Raw genomic sequence first — 24918 nt, 5'->3', positions numbered from 1 at the left:
ACAGGAAAAAAAAGAGTGTACTGAACACTATGTAAGCCTGTATTTTTCTTTTTGTGCAGAAAACTAGACATTTTCTGGATTGTTATTTTGGCAAACAAAACTGAATAGTATTCATGCTAAATTCATGCAAATACATGCATGTAATTTATCACGAAGGCTGACAAGCGTACCATATTGCAGAGGGGAGGGGTGAAGGGCCAAATGAAGCTGAGACAATCAATTAAGTTTCATAATTTCCACTTTTCTCCCGCTCTCTGTTTCCTCAAGATTTACATCATGTTGATAGGTTTGGTGTTTTGTGTGCATGTGCTATTGATATGGTTCATAGTGAATAGAGCCTGTTGAGTTTATCAGTAGTGGGTCTCCGAGAGCCTCTGGCTATGTGGTGCAGCTTCTTGACTTCTCCAAAGGAGGTTGCTAATACACAGTGCAGAATAAAACAAATGAATGGACACAATCCAAAGGGGGTCTTCAGTGAGGCTCTGGGCCCAAAAATTAACTGGCCTCCTACAGAGACACCATATTGCTTGGAATAATAATTTTCCGTTATTAAAAATCCCAATGACAATTTCATTTTGTGACAAATAAAATTATAGAAAATGTGTCAAAGTGAGTGGCTATCCCATGAGATTAAAGTATATTATTTCACACAGTTTGAGAGCCAGTATTGATGTCACATCTCTTAAGTGTCACTGCTTTTAATCTGATTTATATAGAAATATGTCATCCTATTAGGTCCTCTTTGACTAATCTGCACATTAGCCTGGGAACTAGCTGGTACACTCCCTTTGTACAGGATATGGCTTGAGATTCTTTTTCTAGCGTACTAAATGACCCCAAAAATTTAATGAAAATGCATATGGCAGCCCTTATTTGTTCTTGTGTAATAGGATTATTGAAATAATAAAACATCATCTGTAATTATGCTGCCTGTTAGAAGATTCCTGGTCATAAAGGTCTTGATCCAGCTTAAACTCATCTAAATGATATACTTATATAATGTGACTAATAGTCATGAGGTAACAGAAAATTGAAACTTAACGCCTACATAAATGTTACTGCATAAATGTTACTGTGAAACCTTTTGTTTATAATTTAGAGCTAAAGTGAGAGCCATGGAGGATTCTGTTGGTCAAAGAAGCCAATAAACAATATTTGCAGAGAGTGTGGTCTTTCAGTTTCCCTCCTGGAGACTCCGGAGAAAATATTAGTAAATGCTTGAGGCTGCTATTTTACAGTAAAATAATCATGTTAACACAGATTATGCTTATTTGTATATGAACACATATGCGTTGGTTAAATACATATACTGTGTATATGTGACTAATTTACATGTAGAAATAGTCTATAAAGCCTTGAGGATGAAGTACACTAACATACACTTAATGAGATCTGCTACAATCAGTGGAATATCATCTGAAGTCACTCAAAGCACGAGCGATACCATCAAAGGACAATTTGAGCCATCAGAAAAGTACCACTGACCCTATGCCCGGCCATGTTAACAGGACGATCAGTCTTGCTAGAAGAAAGGAAAAAGAAAAATGGAGGAGAAAAAAATGAATAAGTGTGGAGGCATGCCCTGGAAACAAAGAAGCCTTCAAAACAGGGTCACATGCTCGTGCAAAATTAGGGGAAGTAGAAGTCATTGTATTGATTTACACAATCATGCATGCATTTTGCTGGGTCAGAAACAGGCCTGTGCTGGAATCACAGCCCCATATATCACACTGGAGGGCCTCCAATAGCCTAGTGGGATGGCGAATGAAGCAACAAAGCTTACAATGTTGTAATGGTAAAGATAGGGGTAAGAAGATTGGATTGTCTTAGGCCAGACCTGACAACTGCTGGAGTCTTGGGACTACAGAGCAGGTTGAGTTACTGTGAGATCTGTGCAGCCACATGCTTTAGATTAAGAGGTGATAATCTCAATGAAAATCCCCCCCCCCCCGCCTTCTATCACGCATACGGATGGCAAAAGGCTGGAGCACAAACTCGAGAGGTGCAACTGGATTCGTAGGTATCCAACTTGGAGAAAGATCGCCTGGAAAGTGAGGCTGGTCTGGTTTCAATAAAAGGCAAGTACCTGCTGGGCCACAGACAGTGGGAGACAGTGAGAGAAGACTATCAAAGCCTGAGAGGGGAAGAGGCTTTTAGCTACCTCTCACCACATGAAAACCTTCTATAATATATTCCATATCCACCTGAAATATATCAGTAAGAATATCATTTCTGGTTATGAACTTTAATCAGACAAGAACTAGAATCTTTTATTCCACTCTTTTAATTCCATAATAAGCCTTTATGTGGACCTCTATCTCATCCCAAAATTCGACTTATGAAAAACAAAAGATGCTACTCCATATCTGTAATTTCTGCCTGGTAACAGTGTGAAATTATCACTGGGGCTTGCCAAGAAGCTACTGGCAGTATGTCCATGACAGGCTGTGATGATAATGGGAGTCACCTATCTATCAGGGTCCTTCCCGCACATGCCAACTCCCGCTCAGCCGCATCCATGTACTGAGAGTCAGAGCTGACGAGTGGCGGGTTGCCCTCATAATGTCTGGTCGTATGCAGTTCTGACTAGAGCAGAGATGAGTGTAAATGCCTTTGTGTTCCTTATCTGATCCGTGCAGCATTATCTTTTTGAAGTCCTCTTCAAAGCATACACTGTACCTTGAGAGATGGAGTGCCAGTGCAATGATGAGAGCCAGAGAGGGTTTAGTGTGGAGGCAAGATCTCTTTATTGTGAATCACTGTCTGCATCAGACCAACAGAGCTGTACCTAAAAACAACTCACTAATACAAAATGGGACTTCATATAAAACAGTCAACCATACCAATCTTAATTCTTAGAATTATTGGCAATTTATTTTTTTTAGTTTTCTTTTTTAATTCAAATTGTAATTTTTTTTTTTGCAATTAGTGTTTTGCTGCTGCTATTATTATATTTTTGCTGAAGAAATTAAATATATTTATCATTACCTAAACAGATTCTAGACTGTATATTATTTACTTCATTTTATAAATAGTCATTTTTGGAACACTGCCATTTGTGAAAACAATAATTTTAACATAAGTATTTTCAATTATAAAAATAACAATTATAAAAGCACAGACCGACCGTTCACTCCTTTACACATTCTTCTCTCGTTTATCAATTGGAATTCATAGTTAAGTAAACAGGTTAAGATATTTTTCATTTTTGTAAGAAAGTAATGTATGTTGAAAGCACAACCGTTGTTGTTCTTTCCCCCCCTCTGAATATGCATTAATTAAATGGTTAAAAATACTGGTGCATGGAATTATTGCACATCACAGTACAGGCTGTTCCCGCACATTAAGCGCAAAATAAAAAGACTTTCTCAATCTGCAGGTTAACACACAGGCTTGAGATGTAAACTCTCTCGTGCATCACAGCCACGACAATTAATGTGTCAAATATAATCAGACCGCTAAATATAAATAGCGCCATAACATTTTAATATTTCAGAAATAAGCCTGGTGCCTCACCAGACTGTTCAATAAATTTAACTGACCCTGAACGCTCTAATTGATCAATTAAATCGTGATTGTTTTATTAATATACGGCCCCAAAACCAAAACGTATAAATTCGCCAAACCTCACCTGCAAACATATTTTGCTTAAAAGAAATTCCCTAAATGATTGCAGTCTATTTTTAATTAATCTGATTAGGTGCACTAAAGTGATAGAAAACAAAATGGCGAATTTAAATGTTTTATTATCCGAAGACATAAACACTTTAACGAGTCTGAACCCACCTACTGTTTCATATATGATTCAATATAGCAGACTAAAAAAAGCAGCAGATAAAGTCCAAAGGAAAAGCAACGTAACGCAGAGAAAATGCTGTTTTTTTTTCCCCTCTCTCCAAATGCGTAGGTGTACTTCCGCTCCTCGATATACTACTACTACCTGTACTTTTTACTTGTATATAACACCCGAGGATGAATTTGTTTTCGATAAACTGGAAAGCGGTGACGCATCAGACAGCGATTGGACATCCTGGTTTCAACTCCTCCCTTATAATAAAGAGTGTGTGTGTGTGTGTCTCCCCTGTTGTAAAACACAGCAACACCGGGCGTCTGCGGCAGGAGGGCACACTCCACTCTGCGCAATTACGCGGACTCCTAACTGGCACAGTGACCAGAGAAAAACCAAAAGGCGTTTTTTCGGCTACTGCACCTCGCAAGGTTGAAATGGACTTTTAATCAGGGCGTGCTGATAATTTAGGGGACTTGCTTCGAGCACTTCAATGCAGTTTACGGTACAACAGCTGTGAATGTTGTGATATGATTATTACGCATGTGCTCTGAGCACAGCTTTGCATAGTTGTCTTATAAATAGACATTTTTTTTCTTTTTAAATAGCTTTCTTTCTTCTCTAAAATTGGCTCCCGTACAAACAGCCGCGTTGGATCCCTCGGCTTATTGCGAGACTCCGGTGTATAACCCGGATCTCTGCCCTAATATGATAGCCGCCCAGGCAAAGTTGGTATATCACCTAAACAAATACTACAACGAAAAATGCCAGTCTCGAAAAGCAGCCATCTCCAAGACCATCCGGGAGGTGTGCAAGGTGGTTTCGGATGTCCTGAAGGAGGTCGAGGTGCAGGAGCCCCGCTTCATCAGCTCTCTCAGCGAGATGGATAATCGTTTCGAGGGACTGGAGGTCATTTCGCCCACCGAGTTCGAGGTTGTGCTCTATCTGAATCAGATGGGAGTATTCAACTTTGTGGACGACGGCTCTCTCCCGGGCTGCGCCGTGCTCAAACTCAGCGACGGCCGCAAGAGAAGCATGTCTCTCTGGGTTGAATTCATCACAGCCTCTGGTTACCTCTCGGCGCGCAAGATCCGGTCGAGATTTCAGACACTGGTGGCGCAGGCAGTGGATAAATGCAGCTACAGAGATGTTGTCAAAATGGTCGCTGACACAAGTGAGGTGAAGTTGCGCATTAGAGACAGATATGTGGTGCAAATCACGCCGGCTTTCAAGTGCACTGGGATCTGGCCGCGAAGTGCTGCGCATTGGCCTCTCCCTCACATCCCCTGGCCGGGACCTAACCGAGTGGCAGAAGTCAAAGCGGAAGGTTTCAATCTTTTATCCAAAGAGTGCTACTCGCTGAACGGCAAGCAGAGCTCAGCGGAGAGCGACGCCTGGGTCTTGCAGTTCGCCGAGGCCGAAAACCGGCTCCTCCTGGGTGGATGCAGGAAGAAATGCTTGTCAGTCCTCAAAGCGTTGCGCGACCGTCACCTCGAACTGCCCGGTCAGCCCCTCAACAACTACCACATGAAAACTTTGGTTTCCTACGAGTGTGAGAAGCATCCCAGGGAGTCAGACTGGGATGAGAACTGCCTCGGCGACCGCTTGAACGGGATACTATTGCAGCTTATTTCGTGTTTGCAATGCAGAAGGTGCCCGCATTATTTCCTGCCCAATTTAGACCTGTTTCAAGGAAAACCTCACTCTGCTCTAGAGAACGCAGCCAAACAGACTTGGCGACTGGCAAGAGAAATACTGACCAACCCCAAAAGCTTGGAGAAACTCTGAGGTAAAACAAAAAAATATGTTAGTTAACCTCGTCTTAAAATTTGTGGTAAAGAGGCCTAACGAGCTCATAAACGGACACAAAAATATTGCCAATGCAAAGTCTTGTGAAATGTGGCTGTCCTCTGTTGTTGAATATGTTTTGGCCTAGCCTGTTTCAGGATGATTTTTTTTTTAAATAACTGTTTAGTTTGCCATTATCCCCGTGCACCTTTTGGCGGTGTCAATATTTAGGAGCAAGTTTAAATTATTGGCCACCATTAAACCAAGAGGCCACCTCAACAGTGGTTTCTTTTCTATCCGTGCCACACGGTTGCCTAAATCCAACATTTCCCTTAAATGCTTTAAAATAAAGCCCCGTGACAAACTTTGGAAAAAAAAATAAAAACACACACCTGTACATTTTATACTGTAAATACATTCATACATTGTGATTCAAGTGGTCTGAAATTGTGAATGTTGTTCTGTGACACGTAAATAGGATCCACCTGTTAAAATCGACTTCTGAACTCTTTTCTTTATCTGGTAGAAACGTTAATTAATTTATACTTGCATCAGTGGTAGTCTGATTCATCTGTTTCAATGGACATTTTCTAATTTTTGAAAGTTTACATTTTGATGGTAGGCGTACGACATGTTACAATGAAAACATTCCATCAATTTACTTGAATTATTATTTAAAGTACTCGAACTTTTTTTTTTTTTTTTGGTTGTTGTTTTTCTCTACCATGCTTAGGCCTACATGATAAAAAATGAAAATGATAACATATATATAGTATATATATATTACAGTTTAATTGAAAAAAATGCACTTGAAATACACTGGATTATAACATCTGTGATCTGATTTTTTTATTTCTGTCTTTGATCTAATTTAAAGAGCTAATAAAACGAGCTGTTTTATATTTGTGTCCCATTATGGTTTTATTAAATGTGATTCTGACAGTAGTGCGGTAGGCCTAATGCCATGCAATAATAATAATATAATGGGATTTTTAATTCCAGGATCTCTGGCTCTTGTAGGTGTTATACACAGATCAGTTTGACACCTAAAAAAAAGGAAAATAGGGGAAAAGGAATATTTTCCATTCACATTTTAAACACATCTGTAACCCTGCAGAACAGTGTGTTATTTTAAATTTCAACCCCCTGTGCAAGAAATTCGCGTGTAATTTGTTTTAAAAAGTAAGTGGATAACCAGTTAACTTGGCATAACTTGACAATCTGTCAACGCTGTCTGTTGGCTGTGCCTTAATGATGAATAGGCCTCAGAGGTCACTCTATTATTATTATTATTATTATTTTAAATGCAGATGCAAAGTCAAACACACAAAATAGAAATCAACCGTGAATTACTACAAAAGTCTCTCCATAAAACGTCATTAAATAACACTAAAGGCAAATCAGAGTGTGGACAGAGGCGCAGCGCACCTCTGAAAACAACGTGTGTAAATCCGCGCGTTTTCATTGTGTATCAACAGCTGTCTATTAAAAATCGAGTGAATGTTTAATACCTGTCGGTCAGTTACAGTGTGGAAGGGAAAAAAATCAACAGCGAAACGTGTTCCCGCTTTAAACTCTGCACACTTGCTTGCGTGTTACTTACCTTTGGGTCGACACTTTTGAAGGCAGGGTCATCCTCGTCTACCTCAAAGTAGATTTCAGTGGTGGTGATGGACAGAGTCCCCCGGGCCACCAGGACGGGGGCAACAAGCTGGGCCGGGCTGCTCAGAACCACTGGGCCTGCAGAGTATGGAGGGGGGTGAGGGGGTGGGGGGGCAGCCACATGCCGAGTCAGTATAATATGGAAATAAATATTTACTGTATGTTAAATAAATCAAGGCTGAGGTTAATTCTGTAAAACGGATAGGCTAAATGCGATTACAGGGGGATAGCACCATCATGACAGCGGCCTGTTTGTATCTCACACACACACACGCACTCCATAGCGCGTATATAAAAACCTGCGCGTATTAACATTAGAAAAAATTTAAATTAATAATTGTAGTTCAGTTGGATATCGTGCGTTAGGACAGCTCGGCCAAAGTTTTCCGTTTTGAAGTTTTCATCGTGCCCAAAAACCAAAGGCCTTAGAGCGCCTTTTTGTCTTTGTGTTGCACTTGTTCAAATGCGCATGACAGGCTACAGATTCATCAGGCCTATAAACAGACAGAGGTGTCATGGAAACATAGTACCTATTTGTACCCGTTTGTAAACCAGGTCGGATCATAACGCAAACAACCACAGCCACTAAGAAAAAAAAAAGGTGTTTAGTTATATAGAACATTAAATAATTCCTATGTCCCTGACATATCGCCATAATGGATGCGCAGCACAGATCTAAAATATGATTTTGCATCAACTGATATTTAGAGGTGCTTTAACAGGGGCAATCTGTAAGTGGATTCAGAGAATTAAAACATATATGTGGCCTATATATAGCCTACATACATTCATCAAAACATGTAGGAAAACAATGAAACTCGAAGCTTGTTTTTAAGTCCAAATAACTGCTCAGTATTTTAAGGTGGGTTTGTGACCCTGCTCAGCTGATAGTGATCACATCTTTATTTCAGTCTCCTCCCTCCCCCCTCTGCCTCTGCTTCATCCTCCATGTTCTCAGATCAGTGTCGCTGTAGAGCAGCGTTACAGTGATTTGTCTGCTCTCAAACGAAAAGCTCTCGAAATCGGGATATTTATCGATCCCTTAAACTCCAAAGAGCCACTTTAATGTCTCATCAATCTTAATCTGCGTTCCTCAGCCAATTATGGCCGATAGTGTTACAGGAATACAAGTGGATTTCGGTCTCAACTCCCAGAGCGCCCCTTCATCGCTCTTGCAGTCTGCACAGTCAAACCGCCCTCCCTGGATTTTTTTTTTCCTTTTTTCTTAGCGTTGCTCGGGTCCATTAACGGTGATCCTATCTGCTGATGCTATCAGGCCAGGCGCTACACGTTGCTTACAAGCTTCATATGAGAAGTAAATACTTGCAGTAACCTCATCCTGTTTTACTGCATTTCAGATAACGTTTAGTGTATTTGTAAAAGACTAAAAAAAACAGTTACACGCCATTCAAAAAGTGAAAGTATTTATGTTATGCTACGTTAAGTTATTATTATTATTATTGCCAACTAACCCTTTTTGTAGCATTTCTTTCAGCTACAATAAAAGCAGATTGTCTTTATGTTACAAGCCCATTCACCTCTCACTAAAAATAACACATCTAGAACTGATGCATTGTATTACGGCCCTATAGGGCTACAAAGAGAAAGACACTAGCCTGAAGCATTAAACCACAGCATCCATTGCTCATGGGGAGGAAGAGGATTAGGCAGTAATCCCCTCAGGGATCCTTCCATAATTAGGCTATATGGCATTAAAATGTTTACATGAGAATAATGAAATTAAGGTCAAGTTATACTGGATAAGTGGTGTATATAGGCTAAAGCTTAGAATACTGGGCTGTTGGGTCTTTTTCTTTTTATGAAAATGCAAATATTTGTCAAGTGACAGGCCAATTTAATGACGTGATGAAAACTCTCATCTTGGTGTGGTGGGAATTTGGAAGAACTGCTGAGAATATGGGTGTATTATTACCCACAATCCATCTGCTGGACTGCAGAGTTTGATTAGACCAATTGCGTCTATATTTTAGGTTATGAGAGAAATGTAAGTGTTAGTGGGTTACTTGCACACCTGAGTGCTGTCACTTGCAAACTGACTTATTATAGATAGACATAGTACACACACACACACACCACAGAGCCATTACAACCCACTGAATGCTGAGTATCTGAAAAACAGTGCCTTGTTGTTCAGTTACTGAGACAATGCTCACTCCCCTCGTGTTTTAAAAGCATCATTTATCTCTTAATAAATAAGGCTGCAGCATACGATAATTAAATTAGATTTTTAAAAAAATCTTAAATATCGAATATTAATAATTCAACTTTCCAATGTTGTCTCCATAACAATACTTTGATGTCACCTATATTCTGTTTATATTAAGGACTTCTAGAGATTTGAATAAAAAGAAAAAATTAATGAAAACAAGCATGAAACTTAGGGAACGTGGTTATGCACGTTAAATAACACACCCTGTCTTCCTCTTTCCTCTCACTTTTTTTCCTTGTGATTACACATTGAGAAATGTTGTGTTGGTTTTACTCTTTTATAAACATGTCACTACTCAAGGGCTCAGTATTGTGAATGGGGACTAAAATGGATACAGAAAGGCTAAATTAAGGCAGAACAAAATGGTTGTGGCTGCTAAACCACACTTCGGGGCATACTAACACGGCTCCGGTATGCCAGCAGAACGGTCAAATGTACCAACTCCTCTTTGACATGAGAAATGCCTTGTGAGCCTCTCACATGCTAATCCTAAATTTCTATTTTACCAAATTTTGGTTATAATATGTACATACAAAAAGACTCATTTAATAGTAGTGCAAGCACAGACAGCATTTCCAATGTTTGTGGGGGAGCAAAACTAATCATAGGTTCAGTAACCACAACTGCCTGAGCCCTTGAGTGCAGGGGCCGCCCCTTTGGCAGCAGCAGCAGCAGGCACTGACCCAATGGCTGGCAGGAGGAGCACTGTTGTTGACAAGGATCTAGTCCCAGATCTCTCATTAAGGCTGTTCATGCCTGAGATTAGATACTGGCCAAGCACAGACAGTGCATCCTGGTAAAAACATTACCCAAATGTTACAGTGTGAAGGTGCTCCCCTATTGGTAAAAACATGAATTCAATTTTGATTCAACACACACACACACGCGCGCACACACATAAATTAATAAATAAATAAAACCCAGCACTTATTCTTCACAGTTGATGTTTGGTTCATAATCTCAAACAATCTTACCCATCATAAATGCATCACCAATATCCAATCTCAACATTTCTGTTTTGTACAAGGTCACTACGAGTTCTCTCAGGAGAATACATTCTGTTTGTGTTTTAGCCCTTGCTTTGCTCTTTTGATCGGGCAGTCCAGGGTTCATCTGACAGACAGAGAGTGTTTGGCTGCCTGCTGGCCCTGGGACAAAGAGGAGGGGTTAGCCTCCTCCTCTGAGATTCATCTGTGGGATCTTAGAGGGGATTTCACTGCTCAGCAGTGCCCTGGTTCAGCCTGAGCCTCATTTACCAAGCCATGATAACTGTGTAATACATACACGGCTATGAGACAGAGATTATTATTTATGTTCCTGGGAATCTAGAGTCTCAAGCAATCTTTCTTCACACAATTTGCACCTGGAATGAATCCATTACATACATCCAGTCATACTGTTAACATTCATATTGTTAAAATGCAATTCACTGGCAGCCCTTTTAATATTTAGCAAAGACATTTTATAATATTACAGAAAAAAAGAAAATTGTTTAAATCACCAAGATGTCTTGTAGAGTTATTTAACTCACAAATCAATATCATTAGCTTATTTAATTAGACTATTTTTTGCCATTTCATTACCAAAACATGAACATCTTCTAATATGTATCAACAATCATATATTATTATAATATTACATATTATATGTATCACAAATAGATAGATAGATGATAATATAGATAAAATAATAATGTGTAAAATACATACACATCATACATATTTACATACATGCATGCATCTATAACAGTATTTTCAAATAATCTGAAACAGCACATGGCCTAAAATAAAGCAACATCCGGTGACAACAACAGTTGTTAACAATGGTCCAGATTGACAGGCTCTCACCATCAGAGGAAAAATGAATTATTTTACTTCTTTACTGATATATTATCCTTGTCACTGAAATATGGGAAATGTTATTGGAATTGATTATGGCTGCCTGGGATGAGTATTACTTTGTATTCTACTATAACACCTGTATCTTTTAAACCTCAAACCAGTAACAGATCCTGCTTATTTAAACCATCAGTTGTTTGCATGAGGTGTTAAGTGAAGATTTGGCTTTGCTGACGAGTACGTAGTGCAGCATTCTTGATCTCCCCTCAAAACAGAACTGAACTCTGGATAACTTACCTTTTAAAGCCATAGCCGTTACTTGAAAAAGTTGGCTTGATAGTTTGGCTTGCACACAGAGCTGTGTATGGTGCTGGGTAAATTACAGGAGGTTTGGGCAACCATCACCCTGGCAATGAGTTGCACTATTGACAAATACTGAATAGAAAAACAATAAAAATCCCACAGGTAAAATAAATCAAAGATTAATAAAGGTTTAATATTGTATTTGTCTTTTCCTCAGCTGTTAAGGGTCAATAAATCTCTTAATGATTGTTCACTGTAGAGAGGAAGGTTAGTTTAACTGCAGAATAATTAAGTCCTTGTCTGCTAACATCCAAGTGCTCACACCCACAAGGAAAACACACATTGTATGCAGTTTTCTCGGCAAAGTCCTTCTAGATTCAGAAAAAAAATGTAACATATCTTATTCATTTAAAAGAGGAAAGTTAATTGCTGTGCTTTTAGATTTTCCATAGAATGGATTATATGTACTGAAAAAAAAAAAATCAATCTTTACAGAGTTTGATTAACTAAAATTATTTCTTTCCATCAACAAATTTGTTCATTGGTTGTGTTATATTTGTAGAGATATATGTGTTTGATTTGTGTGTGTTACTATTACGCAGGGTTTTGATTTGGAGTAATGAAATGTTGCATCTGAGATTCATACACTCACTTGTGAGTTCTTAATAATGTTTAATCATTATCATCAAGAGATCAGTAAGAGGGGTTGTTGTTATCGGGTGTCGTCGCTCAGATCACTTTGATTACATTGAGTGACTCTTTACTATGGCCTTATTAAAATGTAATGACCAATATACCAGCCACAGATCAATGACATTTCCATTACAGAATAATATTGTAGTATAAAAATATAGTAGTAGTATATTTCTGTATAGAAAATAAGTTTAACGACATGATCTAAGCACAACTCAATTTATACAAATAGATTTTGAATGGTGTCATCTCACCACTGAGGGTGCACTTGAGGTCGATGGATTAAATAAGGCCACTGTAAAGTATTGGCACGCAGCGGTTCATATAAACTTGAATCACTGCTTGCTTGAGAAATCCTAAATATGAATTGTGACATATCTGGATTGATTATCTTTCCGGAGTTAGTTTAACTTTAAGAGACTTGCCTCTGGAGATAAACACACGAGGAAGGAACCGTGCTGAAGAGGCCCAAAACACAACAGAGAGGGACACTTATCAGACCAAAACAAACACGTAGCTGTCAAACTTAAGCAAAACTAACCAGATCAGAACACTGACAAAAAAGCTTTGACTCCAGAACTACGCTGATGGTGAAATGCAGAACCCAACCATTAAACTCCCTTCAAGTATTAGATAAATACATTTTGAATACAAAATAAAAGAAATGCCAAATATCTATATCAGCTACTACATTGGTCCAAATGCCTCATCTGATGCACTGATATTGATCATGTATACACTAACTATGCCAGCTATTAAAGACAAGTGCTGACACTCCAGCAGAGACAACGTTAACTTGGGAGTAATGGGGGTGCTGGTGTGCTGACTTACCACCCAGGTTGTCCATCTCCTTCTCCTGCAGCAAGCTGACAGCATCGTCGTCTCCCTCAAGCAGCAGCTCTGTCTCAGGGTTCTGGCTGGCCACAGTTTGGCTGCGGAAAGCCTTCTTAGACTTGACCACCTCATCCTCCTCTGACCCTGTAAAAACAATTATGAGAGAGAGACCACTAAATATTGCACTTTGCCCTCTAAACCTCAGAGAAATATCCGTCATTATGCTTACGTGGACACAACACACACACAGACACACAGACACACACACACAGTAACTAGTTTTCAATTTACATTTGAAAAGTAGGACAAATAAATTGGTACTCATGTAAACTATAAGTAATAGTGCAACACACTTATACAATGATATTTATATATACAAACCTCAAAATAACTGAGCAAACATAATCACATTTCTGGATATGAGCTATGGTTTATTCTAACCAGGTTTGGGAATATCCACAAGTTCAAACAAAATAATCTGTTTTATATGTTCATAAAAAGAACATCTCATAAAATATGAAAAAGGAAATAATCATGGACAGTCTCTGTATGAAATACACAATGATATGCAGGATGAACCTGAAATGAGATGATCACTAATGTACTTGCCATAGCAAATGAAAGAATGTCACGGCACACATGCGTTCACAGAATACATTTCACATGGTTGAACATCAGAGATGTTTCAGCTTTTATTTTCAGACAAGGTCAACAATGAAACACTATCTGTATCTTGAAAGACCAACAGCTGAGTCGGGGGATACATCTCCAGCTCGTAGTCGATTAGAAATATCATTTGCCGCTTTTGGAGACTTGACAAGAGTGAGACTGAGCAGACAGCACAATTAGGAGGCTGCTTACTCCAGGACTTCATCATATAGCTACGGTGGAGCACGCTTATTGAAAAAGATGTGCTCATACATCCTGAAAAACAAAGAGGTCTCAAAACACATTTATCAGCTTAAATCAGCCCATCTCCAACATGTGCTTGCCACACGGCTGCTCGAAAAGCTTATGTGAATTTGTCTTTCTGAAGTCCAGTGTAGGAAATAACCAGAGGAGAGACTTGCGTGTACAAAAAGGAAGAGCACATATCAAGAAATGGGAGGTGGCTGACACCCGTCTGACATGTTTCCTTTCAGCACAGTTCTTAATTCGCCTCTCCCTCCCCTGAGGAACATGTACCTTGTCTTGAAGAGGTCACATTTGACTGTTGTCAACACTGCTACTGAGAAAAAAGTCTGCTTCCTGCTCTGTCTCATATCTGGGGCGCTTTCATCAGACAGAGGGAAGAAGTCTGTGAGTTTCGGAAATGAATTCTGTGTAATGTTAAAGGCAAAAGCCAGCCAGCGGTCAGAGATCAAAGCAGAATGAGTGAAACTTAAAACTGTAATTCTATAAACCATCATTACGCTACAAGTAAATGAGGGAACGCTCAGCAGACAGGCTGATGTTCTGATTGGCAAGTCTGTACAGGGTTGAGTAGACCAAATAAACTGTGCTGATTTCTACATCGCAAATGGCCAACATCAAGTGATGTGTGTGTGGGGGGGGGGTGTATGAGTGCATGGCAGAGGACCAGCTTTACCCCACAATGCAACTTAGCTCTCGCAGAAAATGTAATATGGCTGTAAATAGCAAGACACAAAGAGCTATGACATGAGGGAGAAAATGTGCTGACACGAAAAGTGATCTTCTCATGAGTGATGGCCTGTTGACTTGGAGATATTCTCGTATTAAAAGTGCTGCTGTGAAAAGGGTCGCAGTTTGTCACTATTAGGGTACTTGCTTCGCAGTGGTGCCGAAGCAGACCCAATGGAAAGCTTTTAATGTGTTCACCTCTGACCACTGTATGGCAGAACAAAGGGAATGACCGTCTGATCTAACTCTTATGAGTGACCTAAAATTAAAAAGAACAAGAGACAGTGCAGGGTGGGGTAGATACTGTGTGCATATCCCATCATCACACACTGAAGGATTTACACAGTCTTTGTTCAACTGATTTTATGGCACAAGAAGCTGAAGTTCTCATTCTGTTTTTATATTTTATCATCCTTGAATTCAACTGTGATTATACTCTGCAAATTATATAATTAGTAGGACCTTGAGCTGATCTTCAGAATACTGTTACGTTGGTCTTGTGCAATTATGCACCAAACTACCAAGCAATGCAACTGCTATGCTTAAAAGAACCAAGGAGCCACAAATTGTGTCAAATTTTTCTCTCAAATATAATGATACTATGCCATCTAATATGGTTCTAATTAACCTTACAAAGTGAGCAGTCCTTCAGAGGCTACTGCCACTGACTTCTGAACATCTCTGAAAGAATCACAGCAGTTTCATTTCATGTCTACTCTCAAGCTCTTCAGGACCGGTGCCAGGAGAAGCCACCGATCACTAGTCTCACGGGTCCAATTGTTCAATCACTGAGTTGAAACTGCCTCAGAGTGTGCTAATTACACTCAGTAAAGTGCATTGCAGAGCTCTCATGACCCCTTTGGAGGCTGATAAAGACGTGCCAGCTGTGGCCAACGGAGGCCGCCCCTGAGCACTCATCACTGGGGTTCAACTACAATCCATGGTCCTGAGTTCCTTTTAGAATATCCACCAAACGCCCCCTGTGGCACAGCTTCCCTGAAAACATGCTGAAAATGTTTACATATAAAAAAAAAAAACATACTGTTGATTAACATTGTTTACTTCTTATACAATTACATTTTCATGACAAATCACAGGTTATGGAATGACCTGATGTGTTTTGATACAAAGTCAAATATATTTTAGATTAAATATATTTTAAATTTCAACGTGGAGTCCAAGAGATTTTATTAGAGTTCATATATTAAGTTAACAATGTAAGTTTCAGCTGTCGCCATTTTACAAACCTACATAACTGTTATGTTTGATTATATTCTTTTATTTTGAAGATATGATTTTATTGCAAAGTTGAAAATTGGAGGAAAAAAAAAACAGGATGTGACTCTTTTTAAAGATGCAATAAAATAGTCTCTTTACTTTAATGTGATGTAATTCCTGTGGAAACGTGATTTGGTGGCAGGATATAACACAATCGAAAGTGTAAACCAGTGGAAAATCACTTAAGGAAAAAAACGTCTATTTGTTTTGATAGGAGAAGCAGACTGGAGAAATTACTTACAACTTTTTAATGGCAATGGTTACAGTTTCCCAGAAAGTAAAAGCGTAAATTTCATCGTGTTCACCATTATAATGAAAAATCGAGTTGCATAAAAAAAGAACATGCATGAGGAGAAATTTCCTCAGAGTTAATGAGTGATGAAATCAAGTAAATGTATTCTCTTGTGAACAAGCTAAAGCCCAATTCAACTGAACTTTACTTCAGTGTTCAGTAGTTTTACTATTCAGTATGGAACAGATAAGAGTTGAAAGGCCTTTAAAAGACTGTTGAATCCACTATAGTACTTCTGCCAAAGGTCCATGTTTCATATACTGCAACACTGGAGAGTTTTGTGGCACTGGCCTTTCATTTTTATAGCCTCAGTAGAGCCGGCAAGCATGTGTTTTTCTAAGTCGCCTATGTATTATACGTACACCCTGCCTCAACCACTTCACTGCCTTTCCTCAAAAAGAAATCCACAACATAATGTTTTACTTAAGGTTCAGCTAACTTGTATGAGAACTTCAACTCAGGAAGAAAAAAAAAGCTGATTTAACAAATACTCTAGGTAATTCAATATACATGACTATAAATAAAACACAAAATATCTTGGGTTTTCATGAAGTGGCTTGATCAGCAAGGGAAGATCTGGATAGTATGCAGGAAAAAGGCAAATATGGGGTCTCTTGAAAAAATCACAGAATGTTTGTCAATTGATATGACAGGCAGCAATTTGGACACAGCTTATGACACAAAGCTATCTTGACCTCCTTCTAAACAAAGACTTTAAAACAGATCTTAAACTCGAGGGTTTTTGCAGGAATTATTCTGTTTTATGTCTCATTCTGTCAGATCTATGTAGATAACGTGCATTAGTATAAGCCTCAGTTCCCTAGCTTATATTTACTATCTTGTACATGTACATCAGTGTTTTGTGCAGTCATTCCAATATCCATATAACGTGAGCTCTATAGAATGTTTTAAATATATCTCTTCCGTTTCCCAGACTCTATCTGTTTCAAATCCTGCCCTCCTACGCACTCTCTCCACAGGCTCCACATTCCACATGGAGAGAAAAAGTCCAGTCCATGGGATTGCATTACCGCTAGGGCGATGCAATTCTGCCCTCTGTCTCCTCACTTTTATTTACTCTGCACTGAAAGATGAAATGAGGGGGGGAAAAAATGACAGCTTCATACTTCCTGTGATGCAAGCCATCCGTATTGCAGAGTATGTGTTTTGAGACTGTAAAAGTAAACATTATAACTTTGATGTAGGGAAGTTTATATAGTGCAGACGCTTCCTCTTGGGTTGATCTTTATTCAATATCCTGGGATGTGCAGTGCGTGTCTACTGTGCTGCCAGAGGTTACAAACAACCTCATCTTCTCTTCATCAAAACATTAACAGCAGCGTCTAATAATCCCCATCTGGACCTGAGCGTTAGGTACGCCACATAACCGTTTCTAAGCATTATCGTGTATTTACTGAACGCCAGCATTCAAGTGTCCGGATCTGCATGCTAGTGAATGCCCTGATGTCATTTGTCACTGTTTAATATGTTTCATTATAAAGCTGGAGAAGGTTAATATCACATCATGAGGCTGGTGCCTCTGCTGTAGTAAAGAGCTATAAAGATCCCCGCCCGGGGCAATCAGTTCTGAGAGAAGCTGCTCACCTGAAATGAGACAGCAAGGACACCCGGAGGTAAAACACCCCGTTAAACACTTGGATCAATATTAACGTGACTTCCATTTCATGCTTGCCCAGTTCCAATCACCTAACAATATACTCTGATACTGGGCCATGGCTGGCTCTAACAGGGCAGGTTATTACAGGCAGAGGGCAGAGACAGAATGTGCTGGCTAAGCTGTCAATGCTACTAATAGACAACGAGGCAGAGTTTAAGGCAGAGTTTAACCTCCCATCACACATGTCCATGAATGTACACACTCTCACACACAGGCACACACATTGCACAAAAGTGATTACAAAGGTTACACTGATGCTGCAACTAAGCTTGATTTCTCCTTTCGACATTTGCACTCTGAGAGAATTTTAGGAAGAATGTTAATTTAAATTGTTCTCAGAGGATGAGCTATATTCTGTTTCAGCTTGATATATGATAATTCTGGGGAAAGCACTGAACTTTTTTATTGGGTCAGAGGTCACATTTTTATGTTGGGGTTTAAAAAATATTGCCACTGGCAACTTTAGTCTAAAAATATAAATATCAGATTTCAAAAAACTCATAAGTGGTCAATATAATTGGTTAAACAATCTCTCTTAGAAATCCACACAGCAAAAGAATACATTTATCCAACAACTAAACTCGCAAAATTTATCTAAATTATATATGTATTTTTTTTAACATCTAAGAGAAAACACAGATGATTGTGAGACTCTTGACGCAGGCCACTCATTCACTGAAATGTTCCTTGTGAAAAAAAAAAATCCTACTCACTTTCATTTTCCCCAAGTGAGCTCAAGACTGACATTTACTGTGAACATAACAGTGTAAGTCTGCCCTCTTCAAAACTCAAGATGGTGGCTGAGTGTATATTGTCATATCCTGCTGTCAAACCAGAAACTGTGTATTAAATTTGGACAACCTACTGGTTCTCCAATAGTCCCAGATTTTAAAGCTTTAATAATGACTCTCAAGGGCCAACTCAAACAAGCCTCTTTGTTTTTCTGCTCTGGTGCCTATGCAGCTGGGAGCCCACTAAAAAGTTCTATGGAGTCCTTGTCAAATCCCAGAAACAAAGTCTGGATGTTATGACTAATGGATATCCAACCTCTGAGCCTCAGCGCCAGGGTTATCTGCTAAAGACAGGTCCTATCTTTAATACCATGCTAATTAAAAGTGAATATTCATAAAAAAACACACCAACTGTCATAGTACATTTAAAACAAAAACTGCCAACTGTCACTGCCAACTGTCACTGCCAACGAAATCTACTGAAGCTCTAAAAAAGAACAAAAGATCCTTCTCATTTTAACTCATAACAAAACCTGGCCTCCGCTGTGCAACCACATCAAAGTCTGCTGGAAAAAGCCTGAAAGTGCAGCTCACCTCTCAAGGAGAGCAAAAGGGCCATCCGACCGCAGGCGATCCCTTTCACTTGACAAGTTTATACATTATTCTGCTCATTAAAACCACTGCATGCCAGCAGGACTTCAACAAGTCTTCAGTCAACTACACTGAGGCTCTAATGTCAAACGACATGAGCAAAGCTGATAGCTCAAACACAGATTTTGGTGATTTGATGGACTAAATTAACATGATATGTATTTGTGGCATTGTCTTGAAGATATCTGTCATATAATTCACTAAAGGAGATGATACACACATATACCAATTTGAGCCACTGCATTGTGGTTAAAGAGGTAAATGTGCTCTAAAAAGGAAGCTCCTTCCCAGAGGATAAGAGGGAAAGTCACAGTTTTCTCCAAAACATAGCTTGATATTCTACTTCTGTGCTTCTATGTTGAACTGTGGCCTCCACATACCTCAGCAACTACTGCCAGAAGATTTTTTGGTTTGTTTGTTTGTTTGTTTGTTTGTTTGTTTGTTTGTTTGTTTTTAACTGGATGGGACAAAACTGAACTGAAATGATTTTTATTTTCTTTATGTAAAAATACAAAGATGATTAAAAAACACTTAAGGCTTAATCCAATACACAGTGATGAATAAATATTGAAAACACATCATAAAAAGATGTAAGCTAAAGCAAAAGCTTTTAAAGCCTTAATAAGGCTTATTACTAATAATTGGTAATAATAGTTATTAGCGAGCTGAGGATTGCCTGGAGCATCCTGAAAACGTCCCTACTGAAAACAGTAGGGCAGATTATGCTGCAGGAGTGGTTTGAGAACCTTCTGTTTATGTCTCTGTATGATTTACATGTCTGCTGGTATTTACAAGCAGGCAACGTTGATGCAATGCAAAGCAATATCTCTTTCAGAATTATACCAAAGCTGTTAAGAGCCTTAACTATTTCTAAACAGGTTAAAGTGCTATAGTTGTAACTTCTGTTTACTTGAGTACTCCCCACAACAGAATCAACACATCACCAAAAAAGCCCACAAAATTAGCTTATGGCTAAAAATAATGGAGCCACCATAAAATCTAAAGCAGAAGGTGTAATTATTGCATGTGCGTCTCATATATGGACCACCTGCAGCTGAGGCAGCAGCTGGCATGTGTTTATCTACAGAGCCGCCATGATTTTCGTACAGCAGCCATGGCAGAGCTAGAGCTGAAGGCAGCCAGATGACATCCTGAACCTAGCCAACGGTCGTCTTCATGTAGCTCAACACTGAGACACACATGAGGTCAGTGAACACTGCGATCATTATGCATATGTTGCTGTAAGTCTCCAGTCATTTTAAAAGGCTACCCTGACCATAATGCATTGCCTGTTCTCTATTTTCTATAAAGTTAAAAAGGTGCTTACTCCATTAATTTCAAAATCAATGCATTCACCCCTGTGTCATTAATACTTTTCATCTGTTATTCAATTACAGGCAGGAGAGAGGGGCCAAGAGTGTTTAATAGTACTGAGTTGCTTTCCTTTAAAGGTCAGTGTTGCATGACATAAGGCAAAATTGACACAAGGTGGTGGGCAACACTACAAGACTGCCTGGGTCAATAGGAAAAGTTCCAGGCAAAGAGAAGAAAACAATAAAGCGAGAGATGTAATTTGTTCTTGAGTATGTGTTGTGATGGAAATAAAAAATGCAATAAAGTGGATGTGTCATGTTCAATTCACAGGACTCATAAATATGTTACCTATAAAAATGACAATTAACTTCTCCTGAGTTATATGCTAACCTATACGGACAAGCCTGGGCTAAACATTTGTGCCTTTTAATGCTTTCTTTCTATGCTTGCTTTACTGACAACACTGATATTCTACATTTAATATAGGCTAATGATATCCTTGAATTTTCAGCTGCCTAATCTTAGAGAGTTAAACAAAACACTCCACAAAGAAATGATAAACTCACCATACTCCTGCAGTGACTTGCATGTGATATCTAAGTGGGTGGAGCCAAATGGGTTTCTGACAAATCTCCGCCTCCTCCGCAGGTCATCTTCCCAGTAGTCGAGACGCCAGAAGTCGTGCAGCTGGCTGTAATAGAGACAAGAAGACAGGCAGGTTAGACAGAGCACACACCCCTCAGTGATGGTCTGATTACAGCAGTCGCTTCTTTATCAGGGGAAAACATCTTGAGGAGAAAAATTAGGCCACAGATAGTAGATTTATTAGGCTGACTAGTGGCATGCTCTGCAGAAGCCCAGTAATGTTACCTCTGCTAAAGCCTATAGCATCAGAACAGCAGGGAGCAGCAGCAGCCGCTGCACACATAAATCACAGGCACTCCCATTAACAAATACAGCATCAAATTACAAGTATAAATGGCACAGCTTGCCTCCTTTTTTACAATGTTTTTTAACAAGTCTTGTAAATCAAAGGTAGAAACCTCAACGCAGACAGCGTGGGGTTTAATGATCGGGGTCTTGGGGCGGTTGAGGCATGAGCCTATAAAACAAGCCCCCTCCCTGCATATGTGGAGCCATGATTAAAATAATGTGCTGAAATATTCATTGAAATGATTCCCAGAGCCCTGGAGCAACCCGACAGAAAATTGCATTTTTATTCATTATTAATAACAGCGAATTAGGGTCGTAAAAAAAAAGAGAAAAAGAAGAAAACAGTTCCAGCATGTGGTAACCATCTTTGTAAATGATTATTCCAACATTAGTGAGGACCTGGGATAATTTTATTGCTTGCAGCTAATGCAAACCATTAAGCACCAGGACTAGCATTAGGTTACCAAGTGCTGCTCATTCCAACTGTGCACTAGCTGGAGTGATTTCAAAGCCTTTATGTCTTCTTTAGAGGGAAATGCAGCAAAAAGGGAGTCTTGCTTTAATTTACTCTTAACAGGGAAGAGTAATACATAAAAAACAGCGATGATTCAAATAATTGGTGTGCAGTTGACAGTAAGGTAAGAGGTGATTACATCAGCCTGGCATGAGATTAATTTTCATTTCATTTTCCACCAAATGTGAAGATATATAGCATCACTCTGCTTCATTCTGTTGAACTTCAACAGCTACAATATGTGAGGATACGAGAGAGCACTACAATACCTACACAGTTTAACTCATATATACAGTTTTATTGCTGTTTATTATACAAACATAACACATGCGTTGTATAACAGAACTCTTCATGCTCATATCTAAAATGCTGTCTTTACTTCTATATTATAAGTAAGTAAAATACTAGAAACAGGCATCCAAAGCTCTAAACAAAACCCAGGATCTGGTACTGTGTGTCCAAATCCAAGTAGAGATTTTTCAGTGCGTGCAGGATTCAGTAAGACCTTGGCAGGCAGCCTTCTCTTTCATTGTATGGTTTCTGCCCCCTTCCCTGCCACAGTATTGAAGCAGTCTAAACAGATTAAAGTGTTACAGGGGGATCACATCACAAAATACAGCTTCCTTGCTCTATGAATATAATATCTACAAATGTCAGAAATCAAGAGGCTCAGGAGACTTAGCTGGGCTCTGACAGCAACAAGAGCTCAGTTTCAGTTAAGTATCAATCAAAAACTGAGTATGTGCATGTGTGCGTGCAAGAGAGCGCACGTTGTATGCACAAAGTATCATGAGCCGCTGTATGCAAAGCAAGCCTCAACGCCTTGAGCTTGTCCCCTGTCAATCTCCCTCAAAGCTTAACTGAGGAAAAGAGAGATGTCAGTGGGTGGAAAGGAGAAACCCACGTAAATGATATTGTAAACGCAAGATTACACAGTGTGAAAAATGTAAATCCACTGTAGGCAACTGGGCGATTACTGCTAAAGATTATGTCCCCCTAATTCTTAGTGCAAATAGACAGCAGATGCCAGTGGGGGATAAATCCGCCACTTTGAAGATTTTGTTACAAAAGTATTAACTGCATTTGATGCATTTTATTTGGTCTGCTTACGGATGCGCATTTGAGTCCAACCTAAGTTTAAGCCACAAATATCTTCAATTGTCTTTAACAGCAAATGCACAACAAACGAAACCCTCCAGTTACAATGACTGATTAATTAGTTGAAAGTCAACATTTCGATTTCTCTTCTCCTCATTCAGTCCTGTGCAGATGGTTTCAGTTTGAATGTGGTATTCTGCTGTTTGAGTAGGACCTGTGATATTCTAGACTATGTGGTCATTGCTAGACCGGATTTGGACTTTGCCAAAGTGCTGTGCTAAAAGAACCGCCTCTCTGAGGGTGGTCCAGAAAGTGCACAGGAAGAATACACTCCTGATGGAGATCTACAACTACTGAGCTCTCACACAAGGGATTTCTGAGGTGGCACAGGGCCACCAAACAGCTCATCCATGTCTTAAAAGCATGGTGGAAAATGAGAAGCAAGTAAGAAATGTGATGGCACACATTTGTGCTATTTATGTAATATACTGCAAAAGCTAACGATCAAGATCCCTATATTTCTCAAGGCTGCAGACAATAAATTTTCAGTATAGGTGATAAAACACAATACCTGCTTCAGAATTATTAATAGAAAGCCAGTTGCCTGTATTGTCTGTGTAACAACAACAAATTGTCCATCCAATAGGAATCTTTATTAAGCAGAGTTTGCTTGAGACCTCCTTATTTTCCACATCAAATGTGTCTGGCTTCATGACAACCATAAAGAATGGCTGTAAGCCGGCCTCCTAGAAACTGGCAAAATTTATTAGTCCTGTCACCCATCAATCACCCAAATGGATTTCAAACCGCATTTTAAAAGCTAATTTTCCAGCACTGATAACCTACAGGAAACAGGAGCACCATTATTTATGGACGCTTCCAGACTTGCTAAGTGCAGTTGGATAAATGTGTAAGAGGACTATCATCTATTCTCTCCTCTTTCAAATAGGTATTTAAAGCGCAGCTTTCCTCAAGGAGCCAGTGTTGAGGTTTTTGAGGTGCCAGATCACCCCAGTCTACAGGGAATGTGTTTTGTTTGTAAAAGGAAAGGGAAAGCTGACAGGAATAATTCAAAATAAGATGGGGAGGAAAAGAAAAATAAAAGGAATGATAACGGAAATGAAACTATAACATCATTCTAGAAAAGAGAGATACTTTTGACAGCTGACAAGGGCTCATATTGGATTAGAGAGTGATATATTCTTAGTGCTACTGTTTCTATTACAGCAGCAGAGACCCTATTTTGTTTCCTTCATATTTTGTCTGATTATCTGGAGAATGGTATTGGTGCTTGAATAAAATGGTAAACCTGAGCTAGTAAATGGGTAAACTTGAACCTATGTCATTAACTGGATTAAAGTGCTTGGTTTAAGGTCTGAATTGTCTGTCAGCTGGGGGAAAGAGAAACAGTAAATAACTGTCTCATGCTCAGGCCACATAAATGAAAAGCCAACAAAAACTACAGATCAGCCATTTTAGAGTGCTCCATACATCACTAGAATTCATGCATTGTAATGTCATCTCTGCAAATGAAATAAGATCCCTAAAATTAAGATAAAATCACTGAAATAAAAACGATTACAACAATCTATCGTCAAAAGCAACAATTAACTGTTTTTCAAGTCACTGGGAGCAGAAGGGCTCACTGAAACA

The 24918-nt window shown here is 39.2% G+C and overlaps 2 protein-coding genes across 2 annotated transcripts in view; one reads left to right on the top strand and one right to left on the bottom strand.

The window, feature by feature from the left end:
* LOC108876017 (neurobeachin-like) overlaps positions 1-24918 on the bottom strand; it is a 186317-nt gene that overhangs the window by 51750 nt on the left and 109649 nt on the right. The window contains 3 exon segments of the mRNA XM_051065349.1: positions 7179-7315; positions 13133-13279; positions 21287-21411. Of these exon segments, the coding sequence (XP_050921306.1) occupies positions 7179-7315; positions 13133-13279; positions 21287-21411 (409 nt within the window).
* On the top strand, positions 2801-6477 carry mab21l1 (mab-21-like 1). Its single transcript, XM_018665310.2, has one exon. It carries the CDS (start codon positions 4496-4498, stop codon positions 5573-5575), a length of 1080 nt encoding a protein of 359 aa, XP_018520826.1. The 5' UTR covers positions 2801-4495; the 3' UTR covers positions 5576-6477.

Source organism: Lates calcarifer, linkage group LG21 (genome assembly GCF_001640805.2).
Source record: "Lates calcarifer isolate ASB-BC8 linkage group LG21, TLL_Latcal_v3, whole genome shotgun sequence".
Lineage (NCBI taxonomy): Eukaryota > Metazoa > Chordata > Actinopteri > Centropomidae > Lates > Lates calcarifer.
The sequence above is the reverse complement of the archived record's forward strand: the minus strand, read 5'-3'. Positions and strand labels throughout refer to the sequence as shown.